Below are 26,380 nucleotides of genomic sequence, written 5' to 3' on the forward strand. Positions count from 1 at the left end.
AGGGCAGGAGGATGAGCAAAGGGCCTGTGGAGAACAGGCTGGTCTTCAATCTTCTCTTTAGAAAGCTGCAAGTGCTGCCAACAACATTTGTGAGCTCAGTCCTAAAAAATACTTGCTTCCGTTTCCTGACAGAAAGCTGGATAAAGACTGTTTTGAGGGCTTTGGGTTGTGCATTTTTCGTGCTGTCTTTTAGTGCCTGTCCTGGCACCCACTTACTACACTAAGAACAAATAAGCAGGAAGGACCATAGTATCGTATCACACTTTAAAAATGTTTATAAACAAAAGATCTTTAAAAGTCATTCCAAGGGTAAATTTTGAGCTCTACTATCACTGAAAGCAAGGGGGAAAGAAGGGATAAAAACTGGAAGTAGTTTCAACTATAGATTCTTTTACTCTGATCCCGATTTTACCAGATATACCCACTCTGACCAGCATTTTAGTTTGAAGAGTTCAGCTGCCTTCTGAGCTGGGTTTACTTTCTCACAGTTTACACGTTAAATCTCTCCAGCTCCTGTTTTTTCACACATGATCATCAGTGGCCCTGTGTTGTCTCACAGGTGAATCTCCTGAATTCCTGGAAGCTATTTTCACTTATTGGCGAGGACTTGGGAAGGAGGAAAGGTGTAAGGGATAGGCGAAAGTAGTGAGAGAAATGCCAGAGCAGGACTAAATGAGAAAAAGGAAACACGTTTAATTAGTGTTTTCTGTAAAACTTTACAAATGTACAGCATAGTGCAAAAACGCAGTCTCAGCACGTCACCTTCAAGTGAAATTAACAATGTAAAAAGCCGAGGAACACAAGCTTGCTTCTTCACAGGAGTGGCTCTCAAATCCTGTTGTTCCTCTCTCGCCATCAAGCTCCAATCTCACATTTATAGTAGAGCAAAAAGCCTAAAGAAAAACCCCAGAACCATCTGAGTGGCTACTCGCAGCGAGTGCAGCCTGCCGCCTGGCCCTGTACAAAAGCTGCAGCCTGAGGTGGTGTCAGCTGGCTGAGCTGCACCTTCGTCAACTTGCAAGTAGTTCTCCTAAGATGGCTCGTTTCTCAACCTCAACTAGACAATCCAGTAAGACACTGAAGTGTGTGCCGAACCTCAAGCATGTGGTAGCCTTCCCAAAAATACAGGAAAACTACTCAGGAGCTTGACGTTAAACATGCGCTTAAATACCTTATTGGATCAATACATTCAGTGTTAACATTAAGGCAATCTAGCATACGAAGGTTCAGAGAAGTGTTGAACGAGGATAACATATGCTGTCTGGTGATAGGAAACCCCAGACAGTTTTCAGTTACCTCTGAGAAAAGTAAACAGAGCGCAACTCACTGGCTTTCCATCGCTGGAAATGACAACATACAGTGGCAAATGGGCTGATCTAGGCAAACTTTCTAAGCACAAATCTGTCAAAAAGGAAAACCTTGTCCGTGATACACTCGAGCACATCATCTAAATACCAGGCCAAGTCTAAATACATCATCTAGATACCAGGGGACTGCCAGAATTTTCCCTTAGTCCTGAACATGAAAACGGTGGCTGGAATTAATTCAGAAGCGCTTACAGCCTCGCTCCTGCAAAGACTGTGCCACCAAGGTGGTGACAGAGCTCCCAGCACACAGTAATTAGCGGGGGAAAAATGTGCTCAAAAGTGAATGTTTCTGAACTAACACATCTGTTCACATATTGATAAATGGATGGAGGAAAGGGCTGTGACAGGAAGGTCCATTTAAAACATGCTCATCTTGTTACGGAGAATTTGAGCCTGTGTTCATCTGATTGATTGACGATATTTTGGGGTGGATGCTGCTTGACCATTCAAGATGCTCAGAAATTCAGCTGAGAACGAAGAATCGCCATGGCAATGAAAGTGGGCAGAGCATTTCTTCAAATGATACTGGCACAGCTTACGCCGCCCTGTCTAAGCCCTTGGGAGGCCTGAGTTAGCTGAATTTCCTGCGTCTGTCTTACTGTGTTTGGGTAGCTTTCCTAAGGAAAAGCAACTCAATTAGAGGATACTGAGATAAATAATACATACTCATTAGAACTACAGCATAAAAAACAAAGCTCTGCTTTGTTGAGAAACTCAGTTGTCAGAAACCACATGGAAGAGAAAGATTAATTCAACCTTTGGAGGCTGGTCTCAGATGCACAAAGGACAGAGGAAAAAAATAGTGGGACATGGTGGACTAACCCTTCTGCCTCTCTCCTACACTGAGCAGCTGAGAGTCCTTCTAAAAAGGGGATCCAATCAATTAAACTGGTTCATCAGATGGTATACGTCCAACAGGCACATCTTCAGGGGAAATAGAACAGGTCAAGGCCAAGGAAAAAAGTCATTGGACTGGACAGGAAATACTTAGCCAGCACCACAACCCAGACAGCGCTCCCTTAGTCCTCTTTGCACACGGAAAATTCTGTGGACAGAAAAGTCTATCCTTTTTTTCCCTTTTTTTTTTTTAAGTACGGGGTGCCCTGCCTTTACGTTAGGGAAAATAGACTGGGCGGGGGGTGGGGGTGGGGAATCCCAAACAACAAACCCTCTCGACTCAGCATGGGATGTTTTGGGGTCTGTGATGGTCTGTAGCTCCCCTAGGAGCCAGTGGTCACTCGGAAAATGACCTTCTGCACACCCTGAGAGGTCTTCATTTTCCTACTCATCCTAGGAGGAAAAGGGAGAGGCACAAATACATCAAAACCAGATAATGGATAAAAGAATATTTTTAGAGCATTGACTGGCATAGAACTACTTTCCTATTTAAAAACCAGCATCCAGAAGGGTCAGGCATCTTAGCTAATCTGTGCTGCCCCAATAAAATCCAGCAGTTTGCTGTTGCAGACACTAGTCAGGATCACTTTATTTTATGAAGTCCCTGATGTACTTAAATTTTATTAGAAGATTTGAAATTGCTAAAAGCATTTTCAAGGAAAAAAAAAATCCTGCCAAGTTCCCACTCCCCATGGGAGCAAGCACCAGAAGCAGTATTTTGTTTTCAAACTGTTATCCTGGGCAAACACTGAAATCCAGGTGCAGGGGGGGTAAATGCAACAGCTACTGACTGTTTCCATCTACTCAAAGGGCACAAAAAGAAACTCTCTTGTGGATTTCTGAGTCACTTTTGTTTCTTTACATTCAAACCTGTGGATGCTTGGGTGGGTAGGAAGGAGATGATGTTTCTTGGAAGCTAAATCACTGGTTGTTGTCAGTTGAAGAGCTCAGGTTTAATGGGATATCCCCTTGGACACCCACAGAGGACAGGTAGGAAGCCAGATTTTCAGATGGAACGTAAAGCGATGAACTTTCAGGCAAGCTGATGACGTCATTTCCAAAGATTGACTGGCGATCAATGAGGAACTGCTGGGTGCTTTCAAGAATGACATCTTTCCCTAGGAATGCAAACGGACAAGACAAAACTCAGGTGTCTGGAAGGCAAGTTGCTAGACTTTAGGCATGTAGAAATGAAAAGTGGCAAATCCCCACTGTAACAGGAGGTAAGGGGCCTCACTCCAGGTGAAAAATGCTTGCAAACACTTGAGTCAAACGTGGACTCACTTAAAAGCCCATCCAAATCGATGGGAATGTCTGCAGGTTGCCAAGCTGGATTCTGCCTGAATGCTGAGGTGCCTCACAAGAAGCGAAGGAGGCGTGACCAAATGTTTGGAGACACTGAGAAGTAGCTAAGAGCAGTTTCTCCTCTCCTTCCCTCAAGAACTGTCTTTTTTGCTCATCTTTGCAGGTGACATCTCTCAGTTGCCCCATTATTCCAGCATCACACCACTGCATGGACCAGGAAGGCTTTGCAAACAGGGGATGCTCCTCTTGTGCCGTTCAGCTCCCCCCTGCTTAAGAATTCTCTCCAGTGTAGCTGGGCTTTTCATGCCTTTGATGCTCACACAAGATGCTGAGCTTAAGGTGGAAGCTGGGAGTCCTTGAGCAACACACAATACATCAAAACTCTGGGGTGGGCTCAGGTGGTTACCACACCAAACTAAGGCTCACAAAAGCTTCTCTTTCAAGTCTATCCTGGCTGAATACACACGAAAATAACAATACATAACTATTCCAAAACCAGGAAAACACTCCTAGATTCATAGCTAAGATAAATGGCACACTTTATCATTGAGTCAGTGAGTGGGAGAAGATCAGCTGGGCAGTTTCCTTGAGGTCTGGTAGAAGGTCTGGGGAAACTGAGACGTAACGTTTGCCTCTGGCTGCTAGCACCCACCAGGTCCTGGAGAAACTGAGACATCACCTTTGCCACCTGCTAGCTGCCACCAGGTCACCTCCTCTGCAGCAGGAGCCGGAAGAGACACAGAACCTGTACAGTTCTTACCACCCCTACCCACCTAGATCCCCACATGGCTTTTGGGTGGCGATGAATAGGCAGAGAAGACGGTGGAGACACCGAAAGATATGATGTGGCCCCAAGCAGAAACAGAGGGAGTTCGATGGCATTTAAACCTCTGTGTATGCCTCATACTTTTCCCACTGTTTAGCAACTAGCTTAGCAGTTGTTGTGGAAACACTGCTGACTGACAGCCCTGAAAATAAAATAACAAACGTGTTTTTTTCCCTCAAAGTGGCAAATGGTCCAGACATTGCATCTAGCTTCTGATGGATGTGTTTAACACCTTCATTACATCCCCGTTCCCCAGTGCGGAAGGGATGCTGGCGCTCCTACCTGGGCAGGCGTTGTTAAACGGTGGGTTGAACACTTTTGAGGACAGCTCAGTTGCATTCTTCTCCAGATCCACTGTGAGTCGCTGCATCTTGATGCAAAAATATAAACTACAATGTACAATTATACAAAGACAGGGGAGCTTGTTAGAACTAGGCCGCTTCTGCAGATCAGTGCTTCATCAATGCTGCACAACATCCACCAGTAACGCAAGCGATCCTCCCTGCCCTGCCTCTCCTCCCAGCCTCACCTGCACTTTGCTAAATAACCAAAAGCAGGTGCTTAAGGGCAGATATGCCTGAAGGAGCGAGCTAAGGCAGATGTAAAACCCTGTTAGTGCTGGCTAATACTGTGTGAAGCCCACCTCACACGAGGAATCCAGGCTAATGTCACCGTGGCTGTCCCTGCCCAGCTACCGCTCAAAGCCAACCCACAGACCTCTGCTGTCGGCAACAAATACGAAAGGAGTTTTCTTTCCATTTGCCTTATGACTGTCTTTAAATTAAAACTAGCTTTTGCTTGCGTAGTGCTTCTAGGTGCGGAGTTGCTGCTGGTTATTACTTGTAGGCTTCTCTGTGCTCATGACTTTCTGTAGGATGAACAAGCCTAAGGGTACGGAACGAAGGGAGGGAAATTCAGGGGACTCAGGGACTGGACTATGGAACACCACAGCCTCCCCCTTGGCCTTTTCTCTCGTGCAATCCTCTTTAAAAGAGACTGCCCCTTGCTTCCAAGACTTGCTAATGTTACCTGTCCCTTCAGACGTTCTTCTTCCTAATACTCAGGAAGTGGAATTAGCTAGTAAATTCAAAATTACTAAACTAAAATCTAAGGAGGGATAGTGATATCCTGAAGAAGGCTTAGAGACCTTCCACACTTCATTAGAAGAGATTACACTTTTGTTTGCGCATCTGCAGAGATGGCAAAATCATCTAAGTCTTTTTCTGACATGGCTGGCAGCCAGGCTCTGAAAATTCACCATCACACATTTGCTTCACTGTTCATTAAATCACTATATGCATTTCAGAAATGTCTGTGCCGATGTCAATTCCAAATGAATACTGCCAAACAATTTCTCCTTGTTTCTTCTGCACAGGTATGCATGAACCTTTATTCTAATTGCATTGTGGTTTTACTGCTCCAGGGATGGCTGCACTTTATAAAGGCAAATTTATGAAATACGAGCTTTGGCACAAAGATACTTTATGCATCTATGGTTATTAGTATGACATGACATTCATGCTAAGAGAAATTTTAGAGTGGCCAGCTTCAACTAAAGACTCCAGGACACCAACAGATCTCTGAACAAGCTCTGGCTGAGTGGAGAAGACAGTCAAGAGTGGAAGATAACACTCTCTGCCTGCCCTCAGGAGTTATGTACTTGCTGTGCTTTACAGTACTCTCCCCTCTGGCTATCAACTAAGCATTCTTCAGTTAAGCACAAGCTCTGCTTCATAATTATATTGTTATTATCATTATCATATCTCAGAAATAGACATCTCTTACCGGGGACAGACTGGCTTCCATTTCAGTCAAATTCCACTCACTCAAAGATAAATTGGGATTAAAGACCTGTTGGGAGAAGAATACGATTAGGGCTCTGAAAGGTGCAATGGCTCGAGATACTCATATCCTCAGCTCTTTGCCTTGGCTGTCTGCTGGCCCATGGCAACTTCTGCCCATGCCTGTGCTGCGATGCATTCAGTGAAGCTGCAGCAAAGGCTGGTGTGTGTCGCTTTGCAGCACAGCCAGAAGAGCAGGGGCTCAGCTGTGGGCACTTGTGCTGACCTGCCTGCCAGTGGATACTGCTGTTGCCCAGTGCCACAGTCATGTCGTAAGCCACAGCAGCTGTTTGTGTCGCTGGACATGCAAGTCAAAGCCCTTTTTTGCTGCTTTCGGGTCCTAGGACACTTCCAGGTTCATATGGGTTTTTTAAAAGTATTCCAGAACAGGGTGGCAGAGGGCAGATTAGTGCTGCATCAGTGCCTTGATGGCAATTTCTTGAGAAGTCTGAGCAGCCTGGGAAAAGGAGCTGTTGACCTGGGGCACAGTTTTATGATTCATTCTCACTCTCGTGAGGTTCAGTTGCAGAGAGAGAGAAGTGTGTCAGTAACAGGAAAACACCTCCTAATGAGAAATAAGAAACAGAAACCAACCGAGTAAGTAATAGAGCAGGCTATTAGAAAAGCTTTCTGGAAAGTCAAAATCAATCACGGACACTCTGGAACTGGCTTTAAGATTGATTTTTTAAAATGATTTTTTGTTCCTGTTTGTCCATGCAATCTTACCACATGCCTGCACCTGAAGCACCTCCTCAAGGGAGCATATCTTTGACATATAGATTCTTTTCTTAGGTACAGAATTACATGATTATTGGCAAAAACCTTTCATATGCTAACGATATGTACAACGAGAGAGAGTGCAAAAGGGAGAAATAAACGAAATAAACAAACCTTCTGCACATGTACTTAAGAAAAAGGCCACCACCCACTTCTAAAGAAAAACTACCTGAGAACTGCAGGCAGATAAATATCTCAGCAGAGAGAGAATTTGGCATCGGCTACGCTTCCCAGAAAGTGAGGAACAGGGGAAAGCAGTAGAGCTAAACACAATGCAGGAGCATCTAAGATGCAGAATATGCAGAAAATAAACTAGCCCAGCCAAAGCAATTACCAAACTAGCTAGAGAGCCATATTAAACCTATTTTATGTATATGTGTTAGGTCTCCTGTTGATGTCTTTACCAAATGCACTGTGTTTTGTGCTCCTAGAAGTTCAAATGTGCATGTTTTCAGAAGAGGTGTAAAAAAGCATCACTGAAAGTCTGAAATCTTGCCAGTTCTTATGAAAAAGTCAAAACAGAGCCATGGCTCTACGGGCAGCATGGGACAGACCAAGTGCCACGCAAGAAGAAGCAGGCATGAGCCTGCCACTCACATCCAAGAGGCTGGCGGGCTCCAGGCCGTACTGCTGGCTCCGCAGCAGCAGCTGCAGCCCTTCCAAGCTCCAGTCGGTGCCCTCCAAGGGGTCTGAAATATCTGTTCTGAGAAAAGACAAGGGGAAATAGGGCCACGAATGAGACTTGCATGGATACAGACAGAAAGCAGGACTGAGCAGCCTTCCAACGTGAGGTTTACGCTTACATCCCGTTTTGAAAACCAGAAGTCCACTGTCAGCCTTGGGTTTATGCACTTGGTTTAATCCCAAAGTACAACCCAGCAGAGCACACAGGGGATGGAGCTGATGACAAAACAAGTGAGACTACTCCTCTCCTGTTGGGTTTGGGGGTGGGTAGTCTCTGCACATCTCCTCAAGACTGGGAAAATTAAAGCTTTCCTTAGAAGAAATCCTTCTAGAGAGGCACTGGGGATCCAGAACAGGCTGCATTCCCACCCTCTGGGGTCCAAGATGGCTGGATTACTATTAACTAATGGTTTTTAAAGGAGTGACTTTTGCCCGCAGGCTGCATTTATCAGAGGCATTCAGCTAAAGCAGCAACTGTGAGTCCCTGCTGTGCTTAATCCCCATAAAAGCTACCAAAATTTTTCTTAAAATCCAGAGTCTTAAAAGAAGGATGATTTTTCTTCTAGTAAAATGTTTTTAAGTAGCCAGTGGGTTCAGAAGGAGGAATTTGATTCTCTTTAAGGACCCAAAGGAAAATAGAAGCCTTTCTGCTAACGCTATTGCGTGTTTTGGGTGCCCCACCCCCAGGCTGCAGTTGCCATCAAGAATGAAATGTGCACTTCACCAACAAGCACGCCGCAGCCATGCTTTCCTCCTGCTGGTGACGTCTGCTGTACACTCGCCCATGACATCGGTGCTTGTTGGGATCTCAGTCTCAGACCACGGCTCCAAAAATGCCCAAACCCAGGTAGCCCTCTGGCTGAGCCCAATGACACTGTGCTGACCCCCCTGGTGAGAGGACATCATCCTCTAGGTGACTGTCACAGGCAGGATACTTGTGACAGTCTTCAGAATAATGAAACTGGCTTCAGAATAATGAAACTTCCACCCCTCTGTAGAAGACTGCAGTGAACAGAACCTCCCAACTCCCCATCATCCCCTTGAGTGACCTCGCTTGCTATTTCATGATCTTAAAACATGATTTTCTACCCTTTCACAAAGCCTTGCTTTGGACCGACTAGCATTTTACTGAGCTGCTCTGGCTCGAGACAAGCACAGCAATGAAGCGAAGTTGCACGGGTTTTCGCTTTTAATCAGAGATGGGGAAGCTGGGATCTCTTGCAGTGTCAGCTCCCTGGTGCTGGGCATCCACAGAGCCCCTACCCCTGTGAACTGTCTCCTGGGCTTCAAGGGTCCTCTAAGGAGGTGCCCCAGGTACAGGAGGGAGCTCACCAGGCTGCGATGGGCGACGTTGCCCCTGGCTGATGGGAAGAGAGGGCCACAGCTCCCCCTCGCCCCCCTCACCTGTCCAGCAATGCCCTTCTGCCTCTTCTCTCGGAGGGTTGGGAGGTCCCCGGTGGGGCTGCACCACAGCTCCCTTTGCCTTCCAAAACAGACTGAACCATGGCCACCGGCAGCACGGGGGGCTCGGAGCAAGCCCGGCAGCCTGGCAGGGGCACGTCTGGCTCAGCGGTGGCTTTCACTCCGGGGCTGACCGGCTCTTCCTTGATCAGCATGAGGCACTTCTCCCTGTAGCAGAGACAGGACTTAGCACCAGCACCACACGCGCATCTGCTCCGCAAAGGCCTCACGCTAGCGGGAAGGGCAATAGCACAAGGGCTTGCTTCTGCTTCCCACCAAACTGCCCCGCAGGGTCTTTCCATTCCCCTACGCTGGCCAAAGAAATCAGCAACCCTGTTTTCTTTTCAGAAAGCTCCAGAAGCATGCTCAGCTGGGGTAGCTTCAGTCACTCCGTCAGTCATAGCTGTAATGAACTTGCCCCATTCGACTGTTTTGCAAATACAGAAAACACACTTCCACATGTCAGGCGTTCCTCAGATGAGTGTTAGGCTTGAGACAGGTTAAAGGGTCACCCAGCTGTAACAGGAAAGTCTCTGCCCTCGGGACAGGGATGGGATGGGTAAAACCTTCCTGTGCAGGAGTTAGGTCTGGACCAGCGAGCACTCTAGAGATCCCAATGGCACAGGTGAGGATGCTGTGGCCCTGCAGGATTTGGAACGGAAGCTACCAAGTTCTGACAGTCCCAGCCAGGTGTTTCACTTATTTGGAAGGAGAGGTTTGCCTTTTTCCAGTGGGAGAGGCACTCCACATTATTCCTAGACAGACATATGACATCAAAATTTTGAATAGTAGGATTTTGCATGTAAAAATCTACTTAAAGGAGATTTTAGAGCTCCCTGTGAACCTGCACAACTGGAGCCAAAGTGACAAAGGCAGGTAGGCACAGGGCACAGAAAGCCACACTGAAAAATATTATCTTACAACACTTCCAGACTAGCTTTGCTGCAAGACAACACGAGTGTGTCACACACAGGCGATGGTAGGGGCCACTATGACGTTCCTCTCAGATCAGCTCCTCATTGTGTGAATCCTAAACTCCCACCAGAAGCTCACGTTGATTTAGGAAGTACCACAGCCCTGAGCTCCTTCGGGCCGTGGCTGGCTCAGCTTCTCAAATCATGCAGACACAGCAGAGATCAGAGGCCACCAGATGGCACTCAGTAATTAGTAGAAATAAGCAACTTATCTTGAAGGTTATATTCAAATTTTTCTGCTTTAGAAATGGCTTCCTGGGCTGTTTTTTAATCTGGAGCACTTTAGGTGCTTCTAGCTAATTTTATGGCTATGGTTTCAATTATGAGGCAGATTTACAGTCAATTTCTAGAGTGTAACTGCTTTGCCTCTGTGCCTGAGAAACTCTTTCCATGATTCATCTGTCTACTTACTTTCCACTGACATAGTTGCAGCTACTCTGCTACTAGCCCTAAATACAGTGCATGTCTGTGGCAGGAAGAGATAAGCTTTGCAGTATCTCTGCATTCAGTTCTTCAGTTACTGGGACCTTTTCACAGAAAAGTTGTCAAACATCGGAAGTTGTTGTGATGCAACCTTTCTGTTCTCATTAGCAGAAAGATGTACATTTTGATTCTGTTTCTTCTTTGTCAAAGCCGAAAGGAAACTTTCTTCCTCTCTCAACAAACCAAACAAGTGCTAGTATCTCATTATTTGATAAAAGTCTGAGACAGCCCCTGTCTTGAGAACAAAACATAAAAAACCCATGGAATACTTCTCAAAGAGGTGAGTGGAAGTTCTCAGCATGAAACTCATGACTTTGTTTCAGCAGTTATGCTGTTGTTATCCGTCTCTAATTCCAATAATCTGACTCACATTGCAAACTGGAGAAAAAAAGATATTCCAGCCCACCATCTTTACAGAGATTTGCAAATCAGACAGAAGCTTTGGTGGAATTACAGCCAGGAAAAACTATTTTGAAGTTATGTGTGTCCATACCCAGCTCTCCCTGGTTTTAATCACAAACAGGTTTACCTGTCATTTTCGGGAGGGGACTGCATATTTATTATGTTGGAAGGTGATGCTTCAGTAACATCCGATATGATGGGTCCTCCAGCAATTGCAGGGCTGTTTAAGCAAGAAGCAGGTTCTGTCGATGGCTAAGAGGAAAGCAAAAATCATATGGATTTAGCCTTCTGAGGCTCAGAACAAGTCCAACGCCCTTTCTGAGATAGTTCTGGTTTATTTACTGTGCCCTTGAGTCTTCCTGGTACAGAAACCAAGAAAGCTTTTACCTGCTATGCAATATTATAATTTTCTCTGGTCTTTCCACCCACCACACAGAGGTGCAGGTGTAAAATAAGCACTCTGACTGAAGCATCAGCTACCGAGAAGTTTTATCATGTCCAACATTTTGCCTAGACTGCTCAGCTTCCTCTGGATCCCACACAGCCCAGCAGGGGACTACGGGTCTCTCATGCCAGCTCAAGTATTTTTAACTGCACGACATCATGCGTCTGGCGCTGCTTTAGGGGCTTAGGGTAGTGGGCATCCCTCACCAACTGCAAAGGTCTGGCTCTGGTCAGAAAGATCATAGTACCCCCTTCTAGAACGTACTTCTTCCCCTCTGCCTTTGAGGTGAGCCAGGCTGGGGTAAGAGCACGGAGGGTTTGGTGTGCGGGGTCTGCCCTCCAGCCCACAGCCGCCCACGTGAACTCAGCAGCATGAGCGCACGCGTGCACGCACCCCTCCCCGAGACAGGGGAGCCGAAGAAATAATAAATGTCACTCAGCTTTGCAAACTCTTCTTTGCTGCCAAACTCTTGCCAAACTCCTTACTCTGTAATCTGTATCATTGCTTCAAACGTTTTTCCACCCTGGCCGAAGAAAGCCCACAAAGCTCAGAGGCGGGCACAAACGTACCGACTGTATGAAATAGGGGTCGTGGAGGGGGTCCGCGGACAAATGCCGGCTGAACTTGGACACTTGTGGAGCTGAGATCCCGTTGTCAAGCATCAGAGGTCTGTGAAGACAAACAGGTCTGTTTTCCCAGCACATACTGACCGGTTCCTGGATGTTCATACAGGAAACATCTCTCAGCCAAGGGCTCTTTTCCCCTGGGTACTCTGTCCTTCCTCAGCTGTAACGTGCTTTCTTGTCCAGTCTTATGGACAAGGAAGAAAAACAACAGTTTTGGAGGAGGTCGCTGTTAAAAAAAGGGCCTTTGCCGTATAGAGAGGGACGATCTAGGTTTTCCAGATCTTATTTGAAATATGCAAGTAAAATAACCAATGCATATTTTGAGTTTAACAAATTCAATTCATACTTTCTTCTAATCGCTCGTGTTTTCAAGCTCTTGGCTGGATCCTCAGCTTGTTTAACCTGGAGGTAGCCACGCTGCAATTATTAGTGCAGTATTGGGAGACAGTGCAATACTGGGAATCTGGCCTCAGCACCAGGTCCCACGTGCTCAGAGCCTCTCTGGCACAACCACCTCTGTCCGTATCCCTGCCCAAAGGGAACCCCTGCCACCCAGCACCTAAGTAATAAAACGGAAGAAGACACAAAGCGGAGCAGAGCCTAAACTCATTGTATACGGGCTTTTGAGAAAGGACTGACAGGCTTTTACAGATGGTCACTGAGAAGAAGCAGCGGGTCTGTGTGCTGGGTCCTGTAGCAGGAGTGCTTTATGCTTAGTAAATGAAACCAAGAGAAAATGAGAAGGAGCCTCAAAATGGCATTGCCTTTCCACCAGGAAACTCCCTGGGTGGCAGGCCTTGGTTTTGTGATACGGTCCCAGAGAAGCTGGGAACTTCCTACACACCCACTATTGTTATGCTGTGATGATCCTATAAAACCGCCTAGCAAATCCCTCTTCTCCTCCCACTGTCCCGCAGTCATGAAAAGCATCCTCAGTGTTCATCTGGCGACAGGCACCAGGGAGAGCCAACAGTTTTTTCCACGGTAAGGTCTAACACCCTTGACAGAAGATAATTCCTAGCTCCCTTCATCCTACAGGCACTGGAGCTGGATATGTTGGTAGAAATTATAGGTTTGCTCAGACTCCAGTTAGATCCTGCAGTGAAGGGTATGCATGATACAGCAGGACACAGTGACCATGACCATGGCGCCTGAGATTGCAGTGCTGCCTAACAGCTTGGTTAACAGCCTTTTTCTGTTCTATGACATTAACTAAAGACACAGAATAAAAAAGGACATTGGAATCGCCCTGACATGGACCTTGTCATGGCATAATCTACCCTTCAGTACACACTGAGAAATCACAGCCAGCCCAATAGTTATGAATTTATAGATGTCCAGCGTTCTGCTCCAGCAGATGAACATCCCCATCCAACATTTCTTATCGAGGTAACTTTGGCGTCTAACCCATCTAACAGCCTCCCGGGGCAGACGTGCCTGTGGGACCTACAGACCTGCCCATGCTGTCCAAACCCACCCAGAGCCCCCCGCCAGCACTGGGGTTTAAACAAAAAAACCTGGGGTTTAAAAAAAACTTAGAGATGCAGATACAGACACGAGGGCTGAGGCTCCTCAAAGGCAGCCCTGTGTGTTTCTAAGGAAGCAGAAACTCAAACTAACATGCACCGCACTGTGCAAATTGCAGCCGGGCTGTACCAGTGTGATCCCTCTACATAAGGAGGTCGATACGGTTGCTGTGCAGATAGTTCTGTGCTCTTTCAGCACAGTTTCTCACTAATTATTTGCTTTTTTTCAAAAAGCAGCAGTCTAAACAACATTTTTTGGGCTGCAAAGCTTTTACAGGAGAGGCATGACCCTGACCATGGAAATGAGAGATCAGATCTGGCACCTCATCTCTCTGCTTCCCCACTCTGCTGGAGGAAAATTTCCCCACTCGTGAACCTCAGTGACCCGGAGCAGCAGACATCTTCCCCCTGAGCCTTCTTCTTTGCTACCGTTCTCCTTGCGGTGCTTTTCCCTTCCAAAAGGCTCAGCAGTGGGGCAGGCAGAGGTAAGCGTGCCCAGCTGCTTCTACAGGTTACGGGCTCCTTCCTTCAGTCCTGTGTTTCCTTCACAAGCCTCACAAGAGGAGTCAGCCAAGGACAAGGACACTTGAAAGAAAATCAACTCCCTGGCGCAGCCATTCTTGGGAAGGCTGGCTCCTTGCTCTGAGGGCACGGGGAAGCTTCTGAGTTGCCAAAGGCCACAAGGTAACACAGGTGGGAACTGGAGGCAGGTCCCTGCCCTCATCCTGAGCCACAAAGGCAAATCCCTCTCGGTAGCCCCTCTGGCCTCTTTAGATCACAAGCACCACAGGGCAAGAAATGCACGGCTGCTCTCCTGGAAGGCACGAAGCTTCCTGATTCAGGCTCCTCTCACTTGCCTTGAAAGGCTTATTTATGACTTTAAAGATACCCCTAAGCTAAAAATCCTTTTCCACGTTCCTCTCGGTAAGTCGTGCAGGCTACATGCCACCAAACCTGTGTTGGATACACACCGCATGCGGTGGCTGCAGGTCCAACTAAAGACGTCTGTGGGCTGGCTGGAGCCAGCCCTCCTCCTGCTGATGCTAAGTGGGAAGACTGGAAGGTGTGGGACTGGTGGGGTCCTGCCCTTTACCCTCCCACTAGTTAGCATTCCCATCTCCCATCGCGCGCTCCGTGTTCCCCAAATAAAGGTCACAAGCTGACACGGTGCTTCTCTAAAGACCACTGAATGGGGCATGTCAGCAGGTCTGACTCGGCAGTTCAGCCCATTCATTTCCCATCACCATGGTGCCCTGGTCCGGTGACCGCCCGCCTGGGCGAGCTGAGCTTGTGCTTTTAGTGAGGGGGCAGCATTATGCACCCGTGAGCGTGTGTGCACCACACAAGGGCACTTACAGCTTCCTCTTTATCCCAGCGCCGCCGGGGCTTGATTGGAGCTGGCCGAACAGAAACTGAATCAGCTGTCAGGAGAGATCAAAATCCGGTGTTAATCAGCAGAGTGATTCAGCACTCCCTGCCCTCGCAGCCATTTCGCTCTCACGCGTTCCTCCCTCCCGCCACCACCCCGAAGCTGGGAGCGGCCACGAAATCAGGGAGCCAAACTGCCTGGGCCGTCGGAGCCAGAAACAGGACTAAACCCCCAAGGACCCAGGTGACCCGCCTGGCTTTCAAGAAATGCAGCCGGGTGCCTGCTTCGTGCAAAGGCCACGGGATGCACGTGCTCAGCGCTTGCTCGCTCCGCTTCTCTGCCTGCAGGACTCCAGCTAGCCCTCTGAAACCCAGGGATCTGCCTGTGAAGCAATGCATGCAAGCATCCCTAGGCCTGGAGTTGGACTTGGCCTCTGTAAAAGTCTTGAGAGACCTTTGAAAGAGGCTTTTATAAAGCCTGACAAAGATTTTGCAAGGGAAGGAGACCAACTCCCAGGGGAGCCCCCGGCTGGAGGGCTTAACTCTCTCAGTGGAGCTTGTCAGCCCTGTGAAATGCGGTGTTGATGTAACAGGGCACTGAAAAGGGTGCAGCATGGCTTTGGAGAGCATCACTTAGCAACGTATTCCCAGGTCAGCTCGAGCCCAATGCTCTGCTTAGACCTCCAGACAAAGAGAGCATTATTATCCTTATATATCAAGCTGTCTCATACTTGTTGCCCAACATAACAAAACAGAGTTGCATAAATGCCTCTACAATGAGCGGTGGGGCTGCTGCAGCCTCAGAGCTGGAGGAAGGCTTGATAGCCTCATGCGTTTCTATCCAGTCCTATGACTGTGCTGCCATGTGAGGGTCAGAACGTGGCTCTCGGGGACTGGGAAACGTGACGGGCTCAGTCACGTCAGGACCAGCTGGGAATCACTGGAGAGGCCTTTTCCAGTACTGGTTATGCTAGATTTTAAGGCAGCCACCTGCTCCTTCAGTCTACAAGGCTGTACAGCAATTCCTCAACAGCACCAGTATCACCAGAAAACGTAACGGTAGCTGGAGGTGCCACTGAGGAAAGGCTGGCCTGTTCTGCTGCCTGCAGGCTCCTCTCTTGTAGAGAGGAAAGAGGAAAGTTTTGGGAAGGCCAAAGGCACCGGTACAACCAGAACACAGCTCATACGGGGCAACTAGTGAGAGTAGTGCTCTCTTGCTCAGGACTTTGGCAGAACAGTGGTTTCTAACGTCACAGCAAGGACTGGCAGGGTAATTAAAATCTTTCGCTCCAGGGCATCATCTGTGCTTTGTTAATGACCACTTTCCATAGGACACATAAGAGCATCACACCATTTCAGAAAGAGGGAAAATAAATATACTGTGATATCAGAGTATGGAGAAGATTATGGGACAAGGGGGGGGGGGGGGGGGGAAAAAAAAAACCCCAACCAAAACAGAGGAGGAGATATATACCATGCAGCACAAGTGAGTTTGGAGTTTATGTGAGCCACTACCTTGTTGATCACTTTCTGTTGCTGGGAGTGGTTCTGCCGGAGAGAAACAACTTCCCGCCAAAGAACTTCATTTTGCCTGAAAGCAAAACAGAAACTTTCCATGAGCACAGAAGCTGCCCAGCAGCCCGGGGTGCTGCTGGGAGCCTGCCTCGCTTTGCTCTGTTTGAGTGTCCCAAACGGGGTCACACAACTGATTTCCTTAGTTTTCCTTTGACCTCAACAGAGCTAGAGACCAAAGCATGGAGGAAAAACAAATGAAGAGAAACCGAGATGTACAGAGGAGAGTAATAAGAGGACACATGTGGTTAGTTTTCATGGAAAATCGGGGCCAAACACAGAGTTTCAGCAAGGCCTGCTTGAATGATCACCAAGACTGGTGGTGCCAAGCAAGCCCAGCCTCTCCACAACTGCCCCCAGCACCACTGAAGACCCGGAGATCCTAGGGACAGAGATCCTGTGTATCCTGCCTGCTGAACCTCATACACATGGTGGCACAAAGACACCTTTGGGAGTGACTAGAGCAGCTAAAGGGATGTTTCTGCATCCAAGAGCCTTCAGCTAGGAGGACTGTAATGATTTTATTAGTGGGAGTCACTGATTTCATCCAGCACAGACCTGGGGCCAGCTTGCAATGGCACAGAACGTATTTATGTTCTGTCTGCGAATGCACACGGGTGCTTTACAGGCTTCCTTGAACAGTCAGCGCCAGAAAGTGGGATGGGGAGATTTACTGTGCTGCTTCCAAAGCTGGATGCCAGCCAAGCCCATGCTGCAAAACATTTTTGCCAGTCAGTTTATCTCAAGAGGATACAGATGTACCAAAACCCACAGGCCAGCAAAACCTACCACGCAGGTGAAATTTATAGATCCTGCTGGTTTTTTCATCTTTCTAGCACATATTGATGCTAGAACTGGGAAGACAGAGCCCAGGGCTTGAAAGAGCAGAGTAGCAGCCCTAGTGCAGCAGCTTGTACAGCAGGAATCTCCGCAGTGAACATTCCGTGTGGGTACCAACAGGATTTCCAGCAAAGCAGCAACCTTGGTCTGACAGCTTGCGCTGGAGTTATGCCCTGATGGTTCCTCCCTGGTGTAAATTTCTTACCATGGTTTCAGCCTGGGATTTCTGGTCTGTCTTAGTTTAGAAAAACTATTATTTTCATCTGTTGCATGCAATTTTGCCTTTTGCCAGATGGAGGAAGGGAGCAAGGAAATCGAAAGGGAGAATAAAGTAAAACCAAGGTCAAACCAGCGACGCTGGAATTCCTTAAAAATTAAATAAGATACAAGCCTAGAAACTCTTTCATTGCCACTGTAACTAGATGTCATGGTGTGATTTCATGCGCTGGACTCGATGATCCTTATGGGTCCCTTCAGACCTGAGATATTCTATGATTCTATGTGGGAGTCATTTAAAATCGAGGGAAGATAAAAATATTTATCTGTTGCGCATAAGGTGCTGGGCTGGAACGAACTTCCACCGTACGTGGTGTTCTCCCAATGCCCAGGATGCCAGTGTTGTCTGGTGGTGCATGAACAGCAGCTTTCATCATAAAAGAAGGTTTGGGGTCTTTTTGATTATTCAAGTGCTCCTTAAACAAAGTTCTCTGTAAAGTTCAAAATTTTGGAGGGAAATAAAAAACTCTCCGCGTACACGATTTATAAAACCATATCCCTTCACTAAATTCCTAGTGCTCATGCCTGACTCAAAAGATTCCAGAGCCTCCGACAGCTGGAGGTCGGGCAGCCACATGCCAGCAACATCTCATCTGCTTGGTTTGCTCTTACACAACAATTTTGGCCACGTCAGAAGACACAGCCTTCAGAGAGACATGTCCATGGACTCAACGCTACAGTGCTTCCCACGTTCTTATATATTTCAGGCCAGTCATATATTTTGGAGGTGGAGGCTGAGGAGGAGAGGTATTTTTTTTATATTTTTAATAGCTGGAGTGGACACCACTGTATTTCTGCCAAGGACTCTTCTATGTGTAAGAGTTAGATTTATACCACCAGTTCTGCCTGGAGGAAATAGATATCTGATTAAAGTCCCCAGGTTATACACATATTTCCTACACAGGCTCCTCTGCGCTTTCCTCGTCTGTAAAGGGAAAACACGTATGAAGAGAGTACGTCTGCCTTTCACCAAAGACAGAGAGCCTGAGCGTTAATTCATATCTTGTAGATCATTGGGTCTGCATAGAAATCTACACGTTATTGTCTCCACAGAGCCAGCCCCTGGCTCCCCACGCATCCCTGGGAGGGAGATGTGTGAGGCTTCTCCTTCCAAACGTTCCCCCAGAACAAGCGCTCTAGAGAAGCAAACACGCACAAGAAGCAGCCTGAGTAGGATTCAACTCACTGCTTCATGTCCTGCACTTGACACTCCATGTTCTCCTGCTGACTCCTCAGTATCTGTACCTCGTATAGCAACCTGCTGAGGTCCTCCTGGCGCATCTTGGTCTCCTCACTTTTCACTACTGACACCTGAGGAAGAAAAAAAATCAAAGGTAGATTTTTACCAACACAAGAAGGACCACAGATGGATGGAGCTGTTGCTGTGGCTCAGGTGCAGGGCTTCCACCGGCCCAGCTCTGATGGGCTGAAATACCAGGACAGGCAACATGCACAAGAGTCTGAGCTATCCTTAGGGTATTCTTGCAAAGGCCAGAAGGATAAAACAAAGCAAAAAGCAGGACACATCCCTTCATGCAGAGGGTCTGTTGCCAGCAGAACATTCTCCACCAGAGTGGAGACTTGGTTTGAATCAGCTTGGAGGGGAAAAAAAGGAGGCGGGGGGGGGAAGGCATTTTGAGGACCAGGGAGGAATTGAAGTAGGTTGTTCGATTAAATCTTTCTACGTTAACTACAGAGAGACCCAATCCCAGCCTCATGTTTTACAGGGATGAGCCTGAGGTAATGCTTCAAATTGACATATCACACGTGGATTTCCAGAAGGCTTTTGCTAAAGTCCCTTTTCTGAAGTTGCTACGCTAACTCCGTAAGAGAACAGCCCTTTTGGGGCATCACTAAGAGGGTAAAGACAGCAAAGAGAGGGCAGGAGGGGGTTCTGTCTCCTGCAAGAGCAGGAGATGACTGTTGGGGACCCCGCGGGAGTTATGCTGTGCTCATCCAGAAGAGTGGGTACAGGTTCAAAAGCAGAGTGGTGCGAAGCAAGCCTGGCCACGCAGCGCTGCACCAAGGCCACGCGGTGCTGAGCGGCGCAGCAACAAAACATGGGCAAAACTCTTGATGGAAGCCAAGCCCCGCACACCGAGGACCCCCGCCCCAAGTGTCTGGGTGTATAGAGAGGACAGGAACCAGACCACAGGGAGATCCTGGAGTCACACCGAGGAGCCTGTAGTGCAGGGGTCTGCAAGCAAGCAAGCAGCTTGGGATCACCAAGAAAGGAATACAGCTGCGGTAGAAACCCTCATGATGCCCATGGAGTTGCTGTCCTGGTCAATCTGCCCCCCCCAAAAAAGAGATGTGGGAGGGTTAGAAAAGCCCAGGGCAGAGGGCCAGGGTGGCAGGCAGGGACAGGCCTGGGGGGACACGAGGTGTCTCCTGCACGAGGCACCCGAGGGATGGGCAGCAAGCCTTCACTGCTTCTCGCCTAGCACAAGGCCCAGGGAAACAAATTAAATAAAGACACAACAGCCTTCAGGCAACATCCCACACAGACCACCAGGGAAGTCGTGGGGACATATTCTGGCAGGGATGTTTTGAAAAAGCATCACGCAGTCTCTCTACACCAGTGGTGTGGAACCTTCCGGAACAGGGGTCTGCCCACTCCCGCCTCCCTGGCTGGCAGGTGCCCCCCATCCAGCACCCGCTCACCTTCCTCTTGATGTGCTCCAGGAGGTGCTCATGGCCCTGCAGGAAACAGAGGTGCTGGAACTCGGTGTCATCTCGCTCAGGCTTGACAAGACCCCCCTGCTCGATGTTCACCACCTTCCTGAAGCCATCTGCAGGGAGAGGGCGGGGGTGAAGACCCCAGACCCAAGTCTTCCTCCTGCCTCCCACACTTCGGAACACATTTCTGTTCACTCCCCACCTCGTCTTTTGGAGCTGTTCTGGTGCTCAAGGCAGAGCTGTGCCCCCTCCTTGCTGCTGGGCATGCTTCTGGGACAGATCTCGGGGAAATCCAGCATGGGGGAGAGCCCTGTGCACCCCTGGCAGCCTCGCAGGCAAGCCCCCAGGCTCCCAGCTCTGCCAGGAGCTGAGCTGCCCGCTCCCACCGAACCTCTGCTTTGACTTGCAAGCCAAAGGAACTCAGGGGGAGGCTTTTCCAAGGCACAGACCAGCGTCAGGTGCCACTTTGGGGAAAAAAAGGTCACGTTCACATTTGGGAATCTACTTGGAGTATTTCTCTGAAGTCCTGAAAGGTTTCTAAACTGAATCTAAAGACAGGCTACAATTTACAATAGCGCTACTGTGAAGTTAAATCGTAAAGGTAAAACTTAACTGAGGAACTTTGAACAAACTCAGAAAAGAATCATCTTTAATACAGTGGTGGTCTAGATGTGGCTGAAAACTACACCTAAACCTCCTTAAAGGGTGAAAATGTCTGGTCAGCAAGGCAGGGCTTGCAGGGAGAAGTACTGCCCATTCTCCAGCCGCCCATACAGTGAGACTGGTAAGCTCCAGGGATGCTGCCCGTGCAAGCAGCAGCTTCCGAGGGAGTCATGGTATCAGGCTGCTGGGAAAAGCCCCATGTAGAATAAAATGGAAAAGAAATAATAATATGTCGTCAAATCAATGCAGGAGAAGCTGAAAACCTGTTAGCTGAAATTTCTTAGCTCATCTTACAATGTAATCCAACCGAAATTCATGCTGGAACCTAAGGTCAATGCAAATCGCTCCCCTGGGATCGCAGAGGCGAGTCCCCTTTGGCAAAATCAGTAACGCCACAAGACCGCACAGCTGTGCGAGATCTCGGCTCTTCTACCCGCAGCTCCCCTGCATGCCTGCTGTCCCCGCCGCGCTCGCCGCCGCTGCCCCGGCTGCCGGACACGTGGCTCAGGCTCCACAGGCAGCACTTACACATGTTCAGCTGCCGGACGAAACTGGCCATGTTGTTGTGTTTGAAGTACTTGGGCAGCACCTCTTTGGCAAAGCGCCCTTGGTCGAAGACATGGAAGCTCGTGCCATTCTGCAAAGGAGAGAAGGACAGCAGCGAAGTCAGGGGAGCATCCCCGACCAGGAGAGGGGCCCAGGAGGAGGCGATTCCCTGAGTCCTGCCACACGGGAAGTCGTGCTGCCTGAATCGCCACCTTGAAGCTGAGAAGAGCGATAACAGCCTTCAATGACAGATGTCATGAATCCATTCCATTCTGGCCCAGTCACTCCTCTATGACTACAGTTCTGATCTTCTGCTAAGCTTTGCCACTGCTTAGTTGAGAGCCTCGGGTGTGAGAAAGAAACTACAGACACCTGCATCCCAATAGCCTGTGATCACCTCCCCTTGCATGGACCTCACAGGAAGACTGGTGTCTGAAACAGTTCCTGGAAAGTGGGAATTGCCATCATAACCGCCCGATCTGCTTGTGTAAGTCTAACTCCAACCCATCTGCTCCAGAGTGCAGCAGTCCTGGACGGAGCGCTGCCTGGAGTCGTGTCACAAGAAACACAGCAAGGCAAGGAAGCAAATCATCTCTGAAGACATTGCACTGACCCAGAAGCTCTACGTGCCTTCTCTCGATTATTTTTGTAAGTACACAGCCACAAGGGCAACCCGCAAAACGCTGACAGTCATGCTCCACAGCCCGTGCTAGCAACATGCACGCTGACCAGCTAACGCATCCATTTCTGGGGTTGCATTGCCAGGATCCACCACTGCAGAGCAACGCGAAGTGCCCAGCTTGCTGGCACAGGGCCACCGCAGGCCACGTGCTCTCCCTTGCCCTGTGCCGGGCAGCGCTGAAGCTGCCCTGAAACATTTTGCAAACAGCAAACCCTTTCAAGGGACAGAAGAACTGGCGATTAATTTGCATCTGTAACCCCCACTTAGGAACAACTTTTTCTAAGTCTCAAGCCTCAACAACCTCGGTGTCTCCAGGACATGGGGACAGACGGGAACCACCTTAAATCCTCTCTCTGCTCCAGCTGGGCGGGCAGCACGGGGAATTTGGAAGGATGGAGAACTGTGATTTCAGACCTGGAGTTTGAGGCACAGGTGGCATTTTTGTACGCCTGCAGAGAATGGCATCCAGGGGCTCGCACTGGCTTTGCCTGTGGAGACAGAGATGCAAAGAGCTACCTGGGGACCCCCCCAGCTGCACAGCCACAGCTCCCCACAGCTTTATGGAGGGCCAGGCAAGATGTGGAGACCTATGCCAGTGCAAAGACAACAGCAGATATTAGGGATTCACCAAGCTCAGCTGCAGCTGAGTTTCAAGGGACAGCTAGCTAAAGACACCGGGGTCTGCATGGCACTGGCAGGGAGGGCTCCGAGACCCGGGAGCACAGCTAGGGGCATCCTCCTGCTGTGTTCAGCGCTACTACCGCAGTCAAGTGGGGGAGTCAGCCTGGGGGGTGTTTCACAGCGGACTGGGCTTTCATAGGGGAGGACGGCATTTTGCAAGGGCTCAGTCTCTGCGTGCAGCGAGAGCGTACCAGCCGTGGGGGGTCCCACCACGCACCCCTCACAGGCTCTGTAGCTGCATGGGTGCACTCAGGGCTGCCTGCAAGTTCCTAAAACAGGGAGAGTAATCAGGAACATGAGAAAGCTCAGTGACTAACGAGGGGCCGGTGTGTGCCTGCCCATGGCCAGAAAGCCACCAGCCGGCAAACCCTGCCACTCTACTCCTTGCCACTACATTTCCGTCACCAAATGGTGCCAGTTCCCTCCTCGTTTGTCAGCTTTAACAATTAACCCTGCGTGCCCATGAACACATGACTTTGGAGCTTTGGAGGGGACAAGGAGTGTTCTTGCTCCTCATTCCCTCCTGCGAACACCGGCTGTGTTTGCCTCGACAGTGCCCTTTGACTGCCACTGGGGCCTTTCCTATTGCTCCTTACGCCGTGCAGCAGGAGAACGGGCTGACCAAGCCCTTCGGAGATTCACTAATAACCTGGAGTTATCCTCACAGACTGTGCTTGCAGAGGTGACATAGGGACCAGGGCTTCCCAACAGCAAAACGGCTGCCCTGGGGCAAAGCTGGGTTGCCCTGCTCGTCCAGGGCTCCCTCTGTGTCCCAGGCTGGTATGCTCGCTGGATGTGAAATGAGAAGCACAAGGGGTTTGTGTACCTGAACGTCTCCTTACGGCCTCTCTTGCGAGGTCATTCCTTTGGATTCGGCGCTGCAATGTTCCCAGATGCTGGCACAGCCAAAAGGGTCCCTACAGACACAGGGGATGTTGGAGCTGCTGCGTGTTCACCGCTGAAGGGTGTGTGTGCCAGTTGGTGGCTTGCCTGTCTTACCTCACAAGCTGGGAGAAGCTTTGGAAGTCTCCCCTGCCCATGGCAAAGTTGACTCTGCAGCACGTCAGTCTTGGCAGGTGCCTTGACTCTTTTTGGCAGACCCCGTGGTGACAGACCCTGTGCCCTGCTCAGGCAAGCTACCCCAGGGATTTGCTAGTTCTTCCTACCTGCATCTTCCATTTTAAAAATCCGTTTAATCACTTCTTGTCCAATCTACTGTGGACACAGACAGACTTTTCCTTCCCACCTTACAACAGCCTTCAGTGTATTTATAAACCATTACCACGTTTCATAGGCCCTTATAGGTCCTATTTTCTAAGAGTTCTGATTACATCCAGAAATCTTAGGCTTGCACACAATTTCTCAGCTCCTGATGGATAGAAGAGGATGAACATGGGAAACATGGGAACACGCAACATGAGAAACTTAGACATCCAAAAGCCTTACCAAAACTTCCCAAGAACATAGCTGTAGCCTGAGTTAGGGTGCAGGGAAGCAGAGCACAGTGGTGGTAGGCAGTCGAAAATAACCATGGGGTGAGTGTAAGAGAGAGCGGACTGCTTATGCATTTTATAAAACCCTTCCTAGATTGAAAGCCTGGATTTAAAGCACACCCCACCAGAACCTGGTGGTTCTCAGAGGTATGGCCATGCAATACCAACATCAGAAAGCAACCATCACCTTGGATAAGAATGCAGCTCAAATCCTACCTCCAGTTTTGAATGAAAACTCTGCTGGACACAAATGCAGGGCAGAAAGGCTGCTTTAGACTTTTTTTCCCCCCCCCTTTAAATCTGCTTTTGCTATAGAATCTTGATTTTGGAGAACAAGTTTATGCATACAACTTATCTGATAACTCCCTGCAAAAGACAAATCACACTATTTGTAGCAAAACTTGGGTCAGAAGCACAATGTAGTATCAAAATGCTGTAGGAGGGGGACAAATAAATCATTTGAATTCTCTGATTGCCTCAGTGACAAATAAGAAGCCAAAGCAAAGCAATCTATCCCTATGGAGCTGCACAGACAACAGATACACACACCACCATGATCATCACACAGAATCGTTGAAAAATCGAGTAAAGCTCTTCCAAAATGTGATTCTGGGTGCCAGCTCGAGATCTCTTTAAATTATAGGTTTTAGCCTGAGGTCTGCATGCCATTTATCAGCTGCCTTCTCCCAATATGTGAAATAATATAAACAGCAGTGGAATTTTTTAAGAGCTTTGCACCTTTTCTAGGAGATTTCAGGGAACTGCCGATTCAAGCAAGGTGAAAATCCTCTCTCTTGAAGAGTCTGGATTTTTAGAAGATTCGACATTAGACACCCTTTAAGATGCTTCAAGTGAACTGTGGAAATATTGCTATTAAAGCACTCCCAGTCCAGTCATCCCTTTGAAACAGAAAAGCCACAGTATTGAAGATAAATAATATTAAGTACATCCAAAAGGCCCCCAACAAACTCTGAGCCCTTTCACCCTCCTGGTTAGCTGGCCAGCATTTCCAAACCAAAGGTGCTGTGCACCGTGGTACTGAGGCCTCGCACCCGGGTTTTTCCCGGTGTCGCCGGCACTGACACGCAGTAGCCATCGTACTTACAGTGCTCCAGCAGATGAGGTGGTTCGTTTCAGGATCTTCCACCAGCGTCCAGAGTTTGGTTAGGAAGGCTGGCACATTGCTGGAGTAGCCATCCATCACCAGAGAGCTGGGCGAATCCTGCATCGTTTTTCAGTGTCCTGGCTACACTAACCCCATCACTCTCGGCGTGCCTGCCTCCCTGCACGCGCCTGCCTCCGGCAGAGAATGAACCACGGAATTTTATCCCAGGCCAGTGGAAAGTAGGCTCCCAGGGAGTCACATCAGCAGTGCTGCTCACACTCTTAAAAACTCAGCACAATGCGATGGCATCACCAGCCCCGGAGAACAATACACAGAATGAAAATGCACTGCAGCCGATCTCACAGAGCTGTGAATAAATACGCAGCGTCATGCAAAGGGACCACGTGCTGCACACCTTATGCTGGGAGGTTAGCAAGTCACCGGAGCGAACCCTGCTGAGAGTCTGTGGGATGCCCAGGCACGGCAATGCCAGGTTTGTGAAGGCACCTGAATGGTTATTTTGGAATTTTCTTGCCCTAAACTTTGGCCAGCACAGATATACAAAGGCTGGCCAGACCTCAGGGCTGCACATCTTTGGCAAGGTTTTGAAAAGTCAAAACTGTAAGCTGATTTGGCTACGGATCTTATGTTATTTGTCAAGAGAAATGATTTGGCTCTCGGGTGAGAAGAGAGGATGATAAAAACAGCTACACAGGGAATCTAGATGACTATATGCTTCATTATTATTATTATTATTATTATTATTATTATTATTATTATTATTGCTTTGTGCCAGGATCATTTCAACTCAGAAACTCCTCTTCCTATAACATTCACCAGAATCTTTGGCACAGCAGAGCA

At 48.6% G+C, this 26,380-nt stretch overlaps 1 protein-coding gene across 1 annotated transcript; it reads right to left on the minus strand.

The window, feature by feature from the left end:
* Positions 1-2,515: 2,515 nt before the first annotated feature.
* On the minus strand, positions 2,516-25,642 carry HSF4 (heat shock transcription factor 4). The gene is made up of 13 exons (XM_037409338.1): positions 25,520-25,642; positions 21,541-21,649; positions 20,335-20,462; positions 18,857-18,981; positions 16,498-16,573; positions 14,971-15,035; positions 12,032-12,131; positions 11,145-11,269; positions 9,102-9,326; positions 7,611-7,716; positions 6,181-6,246; positions 4,678-4,765; positions 2,516-3,382 (listed from the first exon to the last, which is right to left on the minus strand). The coding sequence occupies exons 1-13, from the start codon at positions 25,640-25,642 to the stop codon at positions 3,186-3,188; spliced, it is 1,533 nt and encodes a 510-aa protein (XP_037265235.1). The 3' UTR covers positions 2,516-3,185.
* Between the last annotated feature and the right edge of the window lie 738 nt (positions 25,643-26,380).

Source organism: Falco rusticolus, chromosome 15, assembly GCF_015220075.1.
Source record: "Falco rusticolus isolate bFalRus1 chromosome 15, bFalRus1.pri, whole genome shotgun sequence".
NCBI lineage: Eukaryota > Metazoa > Chordata > Aves > Falconiformes > Falconidae > Falco > Falco rusticolus.